A 12,513-nucleotide genomic window follows, 5' to 3' on the forward strand; every position below is an offset into this window, starting at 1 on the left:
TATCACCTTTCCACTCCCGGACCATCATGGTTTACTGGGGAAACACCCTTCATAAATCTTCACAGGACAGGACCAGGCTGAGTGTTAGAATCACTGGAAAACCCCCAAAAAAACAGGGGATAACAAGAACATATGAAGGACCTACGCAGAACATCTGCAATCTTACCAAAAATAGCCCAAGAACACACCAAGAAAAACCAAAGCGAAACCATGTTCAGCCTGTAAAGATGCTGTGTAAAACAAACAAGAAAAAGCTCAAAGAAACCATCCAGATACCATCCATCTAAATTATGTAGAAAACAGAGAAACCCTACCAAAAGCACCAAGATACCATTTGAAAACATAGAGGAACCATGGAACCATCCAGATACCATAGAAATACATAGTAAAATTATACAGATACCATTCAAACACATAGAGAAACCATGAAACCATCTAGATCCTATTCCAAAACATTGAGAAACTAGGCATGACCCATCCAAAAACACAAAGCAGCCATACATGAACCATATAAAAACATAGAGAAACCTTGCAAAACCCATCCAAAACATAGAGAAACCATACAGGAACCATCTTAAACAGAGAAACCAATACAGGAACCATCCAAAACATAGAGAAACCAATACAGGAACCATCTAAAACAGAGAAACCAATACAGGAACCATCCAAAACATAAAGAAACCATACAGAAACCATTTAAAACATAGAGAAACCAATACAGAAACCATTTAAAACATAGAGAAACCAATACAGGAACCATCCAAAACATAAAGAAACCAATACAGGAACCATTAGAAACACATAGAAACCATAGAATTATTCAGATACTAACCAGGAACATGGAGAAACCATGCAAGAACCATATAGATACTGTCTAAAACATAGAGAAACATGCAGAACCCAAACATAAATAATCAACAACATGCAGAAACAATAAACACCGTAATGAATCCAGACAGTAATCATTTAAAGGCGAAGCAGAAATGCTGCAGACACCAGCAGGAACCGTAGAGTCCATGATGGAACCGCGCCAGCTCAGCCGAGCCACTGTAAAGAGTCTGCGGTTTACAGCATCCACATCAGACCGAGTCCCACCAGCGCTGATTCAAACCAGTAAGCTAAAGGTCTATAGGAACTTCCAGGAACAGCATATGGAAAGGGCTTCCTTAATAAGAACCTGTTGTTCTAATCACCCGGCTGCTTTGAACGGCAGAACGAGACGACGGCTAATGCGCCCCATGTTTACACGCGCTCCGATCGAGACGCTGCAGATTGAAGCTCTGAATCTGGGAATAATATGGGAATAGTTCTCGCTTTCCATCCCGGATCGCTCACCATGTCGGGCTTCAGCGGCTGGAGTGAAACCGTGATGCCATCGTGGTCGTCTGGCTTTGCCACGGACTTGATCATGTGATTACAGTTGAGGTCAAAAGTTTGTAGACATTGATCGATTGCAGATCGAAGCTTCTCTTTGCTTAGATAACCAGGGCTAGTTAAACTAAAGCTGTTCAAATCCATGTGGAACAGTGTTCTCCTGCCAAGGTTGGATAAAAAAAACCCTAAAAACTAAACTTTATCCTGGTCAGGGTTGTGTTGGGTCCAGTTCTACCTTGAAACACTGGGCACAAGGCAGGAATACCTTGGACAGGTCATTAATCAATAGGCTTATACAAAACCGATCGTGTCTGTGTAGACGCCGGGCCAACTATCTCAGCATAGCTGAGATTCAACCCTGGATCTTTAGTTTATATATATATATGCCCTGCTTTATCCTGGTCAGGGTTGTGTTGGGTCCAGTTCTACCGGAAAACACTGGACACAAGGCAGGAATACCTTGGACAGGACGTCAGTCAACGTTTCAATCAGCTTTAGACAAAGCCTAACGTGTCTGTGTAGACGCCGGGCTGACTGATATCTCAGCATAGCTGAGATTCAACCTTGGATCTTTTGTTTATATATTTATAGTATATGCCCTGCTTTATCCTGGTCAGGGTCGTGTTGGGTCCGGTTCTACCAGAAACACTGGACACAAGGCAGGAATACCTTGGACAGGACGTCAATCAATCTGCTTTAATCGGCAAAGCCAAACATGTCTGTGTAGATGCCGGGCTGACTGATATCTCAACATAGCTGAGATTCAACCCTGGATCTTTTGTTTATATATATATGCCCTGCTTTATACTGGTCAGGGTCGTGTTGGGTCCGGTTGTACCGGAAAACACTGGGTACAAGAAAAAAATACCTTGGACAGGACAGCAAACCATCACAGGGTGTCGCCAACCCCTTTCCCCTTCCATCAGACGTAGTGGATCATGTCTGTGTAGACACCAGGCATAGCTGAGATTCAAACCTGGATCTCGGTGGTGGTGGGCTAGCATAACAAATGGAAAATTACAGCTGGAATTGAACCCAGGACCTTCCTGCTGTGAGGTGACTGTGCTACCCACTGAGCCACGTGCCGCCCCAATATGTCAAATCAATTCCTGTATATTCTGATACCTTGCAACGAAGCTCGCCAGCCGACATTCCTGACTTCTAAGAATATAAGCAGTGGGCATCAGTGCCAGCCTGCGATCGCGAGCCAGTCTACCAGCGCTTAGCTCGGTCTGGTGATTATAGGAAATGTGAGGCCACCGACATTCCCCCTAAAATCGGCGTACGTGCCGCAGAACACTTTTCATCCCCTTATTACGAAGCAATTTCAATCTACTGTACTTAAGCAGCTGCTTCTCCCACAACGTCTCGTTCCCACGTGACGCCGGGAGGTCAGCGTGACCGGACCGACGCCCGGCCCGAAACTCCCCGTAATTACGCTGGACCTCGTCCAACTGCGGTTTCCTCGAAAGAGTGGTTTCCTAGACGGGCCCAGGGCCCGGCGGGATTAGCTAATCGAGTGCAAATGCCAGCCACTAATTCACGGTGGAATTTGCAGGTCAGCTGAAAACAGGCCGCTAAAGCAACTGAACCCCGACTCGAAAAACGCCTGGGGGACCGTCGGTCCACCTTGGAGCAATTGGCTTAATAAATGAAACTGGTTCGTCTGGTGAAACGAGTCGCCGGTTAGATATTACGCACAGTTTAATATTTAAGTGCCTAAATTGGAAAATCACCCCCTTGTACAGATACCAATTTAAAGTCTAGGGCAATAATGCTTAGTGATAAATGTGTGCAACGTATGGCCAAAAGTCTTCGGACACCAGTCTATGAGCTCGTTCCGCTTGGGTCCATCGTACAACACAAGCTGTGAAGACTGTTTTTAGCTCAAACTTTGCTGCCCACACACACACACAGACACACACACACACACTTAAAAATAATACGAATGTTGATGATGTGGCCTAGAAAGCAATTCAGCGTGGGCTTGATTAAACACTGGAATGTTGTGCGCTACCCAGAACCGAGGTTAGCGAACGGTTTCGACGATCGGCGGCTTGGATGAACATGAAGGAAAAGCGACGGTTTGCGCGCTGCTCGACGCATTTGCTCGATGCTTGGGTAAGGGATTCCAAAACGGCTGGAGGATCTGGAGCCCTGAGACGGCCACATCACGAGGCGAGCGCTGCTCACCGGCTTCTACTTAGGAGGTCAACAGAGGAAACAGAGTGGACACGTTTTAAAAGCATTAAGGATTAAGTGACCTCATGCCTTACACCAAGTGTTGCCTGCCAGTTTGGGGCAGGTGACTTGGGCATTATAGTCCCATAGTTGACCTAAGTATGACTGTGCCACAATGACTGCATGGAAACTATACATACTACACATACAGCAACTTCTAGAATGTAATTTAACTTTGTGGCATGACCTTTACATCCTCATTAGTGGTTAAGATTGACGATGCCTGGCAACCTTTCTCTGCCCATATATGCCAAGTATTGCCCACAATCCCTAATTGCTTGAATTGCATTCAGTCACAATTGTAAGCAGCTTTCGGAAAAACGTGTAATAAATGGCATTAATTAGTTTAGCTGGAGCCTATCCCAGCTATTCAATGGGCGCAAGGCACACAGTAACACCCGGGACGGGGCGCCAGTCCATCGCAGGGCAGACACACACACACACACACACATACACACACATTCACCTATAGGGCAATTCAGTATCTCCAATTAACCTGACTGCATGTTTTTTGACTATGGGAGGAAACCAGAGCTCCTGGAGGAAACCCACATGGACACTTGGAGAACATACAAACTCAGCACAGAAAGGACCCGGACCTTCTTGCTGTGAGGCGGTAGTGCTACCCACCGAGCCACCATGCCACCCTATGGTGCCACCACTTGCATAAAATTACTTAACCAATACAACTCCCTTCCCACCTTCCCCTGAACCGAACCTTACATATGGTCACCATGCATTAATGTAAATGTAACTAGGGGTAGTTTGACCACACTCACTGATGCAAGATAAATGATGCACATCTGTACTCGGGTGGTCCAGCAGTCTATGACGATAGCCCACCGCCACTGAGATCCAGGTTTGAATCTAAGCTGTGCTTTTGTCTGGTGACCAAGCGTCTACAGAGACATGATTGTATAGATTGGATGAATATTACTGCCTTGCACCCAGTGTTTCCAGGTGGACCGGGTCAGAGCATCTCCGAAACTGCAGCTCTTGTGGGGTGTTCCCAGTCTGCAGTGGTCAGTATCTATTAAAAGTGCTCCAAAGAAGGAACAGTGCTAAACCGGCGACAGGGTCATGGGCGACCAAGGCTCATTGATGCACGTGGGGAGCGAAGGCTGACCCTTGCTGGCCCATCACAGTTGCAGGGCTGTTTTGGCAGCAAAAGGGGACCGACACAATATTAGGAGGGTGGTTATAATGTTATGCCTGATCGGTGTATGTAATATGTGTATATAAAGGATCTCCTCAGTTCAGTAACACACTCTTGGAGACGCTTCGTACCCCACATTCTGCTCCAGAAATAAAATCTGTCTGATAAGCAGAATATTTTGAATAACGGCGGCCCGGCTCCCGCGGTGCAGCAGAACGCCGAGCTGTTATTCTTCTTCTGAAATGCGATTAGGTGAAACCAAACCGAGATCCCTCTCTGAATTAGAGAAAATATTTGTGGACGGTTGGCGAGCTCCACACACATTGTGCTCACACACCATCAAAGAAATGACATCACTTTTCCACATCATCAAAATTCATACGACCCCCCTCTTCCTTCCCAAAGCTGTTTTTGAACTGAGATGAATGATTTAATTCAGTGATGAAACCGTGTCATTAAATAAAACACATAATATCCTGCTTACATAAAACCAAAAACAATAATGAGGCACTCGGGTGGTCTGTAATGCTACCTCACTACCCCTGAGACCCGGGTTCGAATCTAACCGCCGCTGTCGGCCCACCAGGCGTCCACACAGAACGATCGGTCAATCGTTCTAATAACAATTAGAGTAATCGTTCTAATAATAATGATAATAATAGTAATAATAATAATAGTAATATGATAACAATAATAATAATATATTAATAATAATGTAATAATATAATAATAATAATAATAATAAAATAACAATAATAATATAATAATAATAATACAACAACAATAATTATAATAATACAATAATATTAATAATATAATAATAATAATAATAATAATAATAATAATATAATAATATAATAATAAAATAACAATAATAATAATATGATAATAATAATATAATAACAATAATAATAATAATAATAATAATATAATAATAATATAATAATAATATAATAATAATAATAATAATAATAACAATGTAATAATAATAATAATAACAATGTAATAATAATAATAATAATAATAATAATAATAATAATAATAATAACAATGTAATAATAATAATAATAACAATGTAATAATAATAATAATAATAATAATAATAATAATGTAATGTGATTTGATTTAGGTCTTTTTATTTAGGCAGAGATAAATATACATTTAAATATTTTTTTAAATGATTCTTCCTTATTTAAATATTTTATTTGTTTGTATTAATTTTATTATTTAAAAAAATATTTATTTTTATTTTTCCAGCTAGTTAATAATGCCACGTTGCTGGTAACAGCAGTGCTCGAATTTTGGGGCTTTTGAATCACAAATATAGCAGGCACATGGGGTAACGTATACCTAGCCATTAAAGGGGGGGGAGGGGGGCACATCAGTGCACCCTTAGTGCCGGTCACAAGCCCGGATAAATAGGTGGTGCTATTTTTGGTAATTATTAATTAATTGCACCCTTCACGCAGGTCCGCCTGATGCAGAGCCGGTGTGCGAGCCGAGCGTTCGTACCTGGAGCCCCCACAACAACATGGAGCTGGGTCTGGTGCCCCCGCCGTGCCCGCTGCAGGGCTGCATGCTCCAGCTGAAGTTTGCCTACCCGGTCGTGCCCGATTCCCTGACAATCTGGGTGACCTTCTGTTCCCCGGAGGAGGCGGCGCTGCCCGCCATCCACAACATCATACTGCTCACCATGGGCGGTTACAATCTGTCCCTGGGACCCAGCGATGTGTTCTGCGACACGCCTCTGACCATCAAGCTGGACGTGGAGGAGAAAGTGTTGGGGGTGCAGATCTTCACCATGGAGCAGCATTTGGAGATCGACGCCGCCATGCTGACCTCCAAGCCCGACTGCCCGGCGTGCAGGGACTGTGAGCCGCTGCGTTACAGGCTGCTGCGCCAGCCGCCTTTTACTGGGGCTCAGACGGGCATCGAGCTCAGCGACTCGGCACGCAGATACGTCGACAGGTGAGAAATGATACATATATCATACTATAAAGATAACCTGATAGGTTCTAAATAATTATTATGGTAGTGGCCAAAAATATTCGGACACCTGACCATGAGCCTGCATTCCATTTCTCAATGTGGCCTCTATGTGGAGGAGGAGGCTTCTCACAAGACTTTGAGTGTCTTTATGTCTGTGGGAATTTGTGCCCATTCAGTTGTATCCAAAGCGATGTTATACAGTCTGAGCAATTGAAGGTTAAGGGCCTTGCTCAAGGGCCCAACAGTGACAACCTGGCAGTGGTGTGGCTTGAACCAGCAACCTTTAGACTCCAAGTCCGGTACCTTAACCACTGGGCTAAAGGAATTTTAAGCTCGTTTAAGAAGGCTTCTGATTACACTTTGAGTGTCTGTATGTCTGTGGTGAATTTGTGCCCATTCAGTCAAAAGAGCTTTCGTACTGTATGGCTGGACGCTGATGTTAATCTAGAAAGTCTCAACCTCTCGGTTGACGTTCCAGTTCATTCCAGAGCCGTTCTGTGGGTCTGAGATCAGGGCTCTACAGTACAGCCATGCTGGAACAGGAGAGGTCCTTCCCCAAACTGTTGCTGCAAAGTTGGAAGCACATAATTTCCTTTAAATTTAATAGAATTGATTTATTACGTCCCAACACTTTTGTCCAAATAGTTCTGAATCTACCAACAGACGTTCTTCACTCCCACAACAACTGAGGCTATCCTGCACCACTAATCGTTTCCACGCAGAAAGCAGAGCCAATTAAGATCTCTTGGACTAAAAAAATATATACAAAATAATGAGGCATGTGGGCATGTGCAGCAGGTGGTGTTGAGGCCTCAGTGCTCCAGGCTCCTGGGTTTGATCCTGAACTTCTGTGAGAATTCTGGGAGAATGGCTGGATGGATGGATGTCACGTTGAGTGTGTTCACATGCCCACATGTCGTAATCCGAACGTTATCTGATGTATAGTGTTTATATTCTGTACTTCTGGTATTTTTTTGTCTGAGGAGTGTTTAATGTGAACGTTACACTTTTGCCGTGTCGCCCGTTTCAAAACGTTGGAGATGTTTTCAAGATGTTGGTGATAATTGGCCGTTACGAAAGCCTCTGCAGTCCGATTCGCCTGGATTTCTGGGCGCTTTTTTATTGACTTTGGAATGAAGCTCTCTTCGTGGCTGCAGCGCTCCCGAACTCCCGAACACCCGGCACGGTCACTGACAAAAAAAGCCTTTATGTATCTTTACATTCTTCTCCGGAGCGAGAGGCATTATTGGCACGGAGCTGTTTAATCCCTTTAACACAAACCACATTTCCAAGGCCGGGGATGCTCACGGTCACGGTATCTCAGCAGTCTGGGGCTCCTGGTGGTTCGCTCACCTGGTTTCTCTTCAGGAACTGTCGGGGTGGATTTACACTTTGGCGATGGACGAGCGGGTCTGGGACGGACGGAGAAGATGAGAGATTTCAGGTGGCTGGTGAAGACAATCCTGACCTGTGTGACAACAACCCACAGTAATGAAGATGGAGATGGAGACATGCTGTGCTGTGCTGTGCTGTGCTGTGGTAACGTCACATTTCAGCGCCGAGGCTCGGGGGAAAGCCCTTTAGCAGTTTTTTCTTCCTCTGGACTGAGCAGCCGACGTGAAATGTTGAATTTGTCTGCAACCCCGAACATCAATTCCTCCGCTCATTCCTCTGCGGTTTTGGGGATATGATGAGCAATTCCGCACGGCCCTGTTAAAGTCCTTTGAAATCCGAACCTGTCCGTCGTTGAATTCATGGTTCTGTGTGATCCGCGGCGCCCAGAATCGAATTATTCTCGCCATCGAGCCAAGAATCCGCCTCTTTAAAAAAATCTAGACTATTGTTTTCGGAGGAGCCGCGCTGGATGGGATTACTTGAATAGCTCGCATTTTTGTTGTCCTGTGCAGAAGTGCTGATGCACAATACAGATTTTCTTCCCCCCCCAAAAAAGGATCGCATTTCCAGAGCCGATGAAGCTCGCATTCCTTCGATTTGTAAGCGACGCTGTTCGGGGTTCAACGTGAGACCAAATCCAGGCTCATAATATACGATGAAAAGAAATCCTCCCGTCTGACTACAATCCAAACTCTAGTAATCTAGGAGCTTGTTGGACATCCTTTCAGCTACTAAAACAGCCACTCTTCTGACTCTGAAGACATTAAATGTCTGTATATCTGTGGGAATTTGTGCTGAGATCTGAGCTTTTTTATGGCCGAGCACTGAGGTCAATCCTGAGCTGTTCGGTGTGGCTGAGGTCAGGCTTGCTTAAAAAAAAAAGGACCTTCCCTAAAACGTCGGAAAAGTCGGAAGCGCTGGAATTCTGAACTCCCCGGGTTCAGATCTCGGCTCTGCTACCGGACGTCTGGGCGCCCCCTAGCAGGCACAAAAAAAATAAAAAGTGAAGTATATAAAATTGCCGTAAGCCATAGCCTAGTGGTCAGGGTACTGGTCTAGTAATCAGAAAGTTGCTGGTTCAAGCCCCACCTCTGCCAGGTTGCTGCTGTTGGGCCCTTAACCCTCAATTGCTCAATTGTAACTAAAATGTCAGTAACTTTGGATAAAGGCATCTGCTAAATGCCAAAAATGTAAATGTAAATTGGCCACTGGTCTGCTGGGTGGGAAACGACTGGTTTAAAAAGTGGGCGGGGTCTTTTATGCTGTGTAAGGACCCTCTACAACAGTGGACGAATGTGGAGATCAGCGCGTGACTCTCCGTGCGCGAGACTGGCCTCACGCGTGAATCCACCGAAATACGGATGAATAAGTAGGGTCAATGGAAGCGAGTGTCAGGAAAATATCCCCTCCTCTGACGCCATCAGGGTCTCAAGCATCAGAACATTAATTGGCTACGATAAATTGGGAGAAAAGCGAGACAATGCATAAATAAAATAGCAAAAAAAACTGCACTTATTGTGCAAACTGCGCATCAGATTAGTACCTGCTCACACAAAAAAAACATGTAGTCCAACGAGCCAAACGGAAACCGACGCATACGTAAAATCCCCTCGCGATATTTTCCTGCTACTGTTAGCAAGTTTGCACCCGTTTATAGACGCGAGTCCCCAGTAAATCTGGCCGAAGTGCGGACGAGGCCCGAGAGAAATGAAATACTGCCCAGCTGCTTTGTAAAACGCCGGCGTATAAAAGTACACACGCAGCCGCGCTCTCCATATGGAAGAGTCATAACAGGAAATGGAAAACCCATTCCTTTTTCCAAGGCGTTGTTTTTTTTTTTTTTTGGACTCTCGAACGACGTCAGGCATCTTTGCGTCCCTCTCGTCCGTGTCTCGGCTTTCTCCATCTCTCGAGCCGTGAATCACGGGCGTGAACAGATCGCACCGGCGCGCCGCCAGCGGTTGAAAGACGGGCTGCTGTAATGCTCCTGATGACAAGTTAGCTCGTTCGGTGCCATCATCGGCGCGTAGTTACGCTCGTCGTTAGAGCCTCGAAACGGTTCGGCTTCACTGACATCATCTGACCCGTCGTCTGGGTTAAAAGCTGTTCGGTATAGAACGAGGCTGTTGACTCGCAGCAGTTCCAGCTGATTCAAAAAGCGCCGAGGTTAGCATGTGCTTCCTCCAGGACATGTCAACCCTGCCAACAAGTGTTTACAGCGTACGACTGATCTGGTGTCCGGACAAGGCAGCTAACTTCCCTTATTCAAATGATCTGGCATTCAGTGCGTTTCCAGGTTTTTTAGCACAAATTGTGGCGTCATCCATGGGCGTGTCAAGCTGGAGAAGATAGGTTCAAGCCCCGCAACCGCCAGGTTACCACTGTTGGGAGGTGGCACGGTGGCTAAGTGGGTAGCACTGTCGCCTCACAGCAAGAAGGTCCTGGGTTCGATCCCCAGGTGGAGCAGTCCGGGTCCTTTCTGTGTGGAGTTTGCATGTTCTCCCCGTGTCCGTGTGGGTTTCCTCCAGGTGCTCCGCTTTCCTCCCACAGTCCAAAGACATGCAAGTGAGGTGAATTGAAGATACTATATTGTCCATGACTGTGTTGGATATAACCTTGTGAACTGATGAATCTTGTGTAATGAGTAACTACCGTTCCTGTCATGATGTAACCCAAGTGTAAAACATGACGTTAAAATCCTAATAAACAAACAAACAAACCACTGTTGGGCCTTTGACCAAGGCCCTTAACGCTCAATTACTTAGATTGTATACTTCACAGTACTGTAAGTCGCTTTGTATAAAAGCGTCTGCTAAATGCCGAAAACATCGAAAGGTCGCTGGTTCAAGCCCCACGACTGCTAGGTTGCCACTGTTGGACCCTTGAGCAAGGTCCTTAACTCTCACTTGCTTAGACAAGATACTTCACGAATCTGTAAGTCGCTTTGGATAAAAGCGTCTGCTAAATGCCAAAATCATTTAAAGGTTGCTGGTTCAAGCCCCATAACCGCCAGGTTGCCACTGCTGGGCCCTTGAGCAAGGCCCTTACCCCTCAATTGCTTAAGACAGTATACTGTCACAGTACTCTAAGTTGCTTTGGTTAAAAGCGTCTGCTAAATGCCAAAAATGTAAACGTGTACTCACGTGGAGTGGATTCGCCTTCTACATCTTGTTAATACCATGTTTATCATAAAATGAACATCTGTAACAGCAGCACAGACGCTCGCAGGTAGTCTACACACTTCACTATTGCATTTGGGACGCGTCCTCGGCTCCCAAAACCTGGTGTAAATGCGAGTGGGTTCTTTAAAAAGCACCGAGGTTCTAAGAAGCCTGAACCAGTTCAAGAACCAGAGTGCGTTTGGTCAAAACAGGCTACCAGTGATCAACACCAATCAGCTCCCACTGGGCCCCGGCATGGACGTCAGTTCAAATCTCGTGCCGTCTAGCAGGCGACCGCGCCAAGCAGATTTTTATCACCTAAAATATAAAACCTAAACGTGTTAGCGTCGTATTCTTCTACAGCGCCGCTGCTCGCCCGCCAACTGGCTTTACTGTGTTTCTGGCATTAAATTTTTAACGCAGACTATAAACACTGGACACGAACACCCTGCTGTGGATCCTGATTATGAGGTAAACACCATTTAGAGTGTTTTACAGCCCGGTAACGAATCTGAGCTTGTTTGGGGAGCGGCGTTATCGTCGGTTTGGGTTTAATGCTTTGTTTTTCTGGAAGCAGATCACATACATTGACTAAAAGTGAAGCCCGGTACCCAACGTTTGGTCCAGTTTGGAATATAAATTGAGCCTCTGAGTAGAGATGCAAATGGTCACATGATTCTGAATCTGATTGGCTGATCAGGCAAAAACAAACTTTGGTACCATAATGGACCGCTTGGGGTGGTCATCAACCCTGCTGACACACCACCATCAGTGATTAACCATTGACCGAACAGCTACAGATATTCACAAGCAAAGAGTGGAGACTGTTATTGTTATAATTGCAGGTTTTCCATTAAAATGTCCATGGTTCTGAAATGTAATGTCCAACAAGCTCATTTAGCACACTGCCCTTCCCCTCCACCCCTCCAATAAAGGCTTTTTTCTCCCCCTTAGATCTCTTCCTAACGAGGCAGTTCAAGAGGTTCAATTAAACACGCTCCATGCCCAGTCGAGTGCGCGGGGCCCTCAGCGGGGCCTAAAATTACTCGAGGCGTCTTTTAAGCCTTCATAAAATGTCAAGTCTTGCCTCATATTTAGCTCTTACGTGCTAACTGGTGCATCTCAGGCTTTATGTGGACGAATATAAGGGATTAAATGCAGGTTCTGAGGAGCCACGATGCTGCAGGGTGGAGCGAC

At 45.3% G+C, this 12,513-nt stretch overlaps 1 protein-coding gene across 1 annotated transcript in view; it reads left to right on the forward strand.

Moving 5' to 3' along the window:
* Positions 1-12,513, forward strand: part of pappaa (pregnancy-associated plasma protein A, pappalysin 1a) — a 124,449-nt gene that overhangs the window by 30,135 nt on the left and 81,801 nt on the right. Inside the window, exon 8 of the mRNA XM_062988990.1 lies at positions 6,241-6,739. Coding sequence (XP_062845060.1) covers positions 6,241-6,739 — 499 coding nt within the window. The remainder of the gene's footprint in view (positions 1-6,240; positions 6,740-12,513) is intronic.

The sequence above is a fragment of the Trichomycterus rosablanca genome, chromosome 26, assembly GCF_030014385.1.
Source record: "Trichomycterus rosablanca isolate fTriRos1 chromosome 26, fTriRos1.hap1, whole genome shotgun sequence".
NCBI classification, from domain to species: domain Eukaryota; kingdom Metazoa; phylum Chordata; class Actinopteri; order Siluriformes; family Trichomycteridae; genus Trichomycterus; species Trichomycterus rosablanca.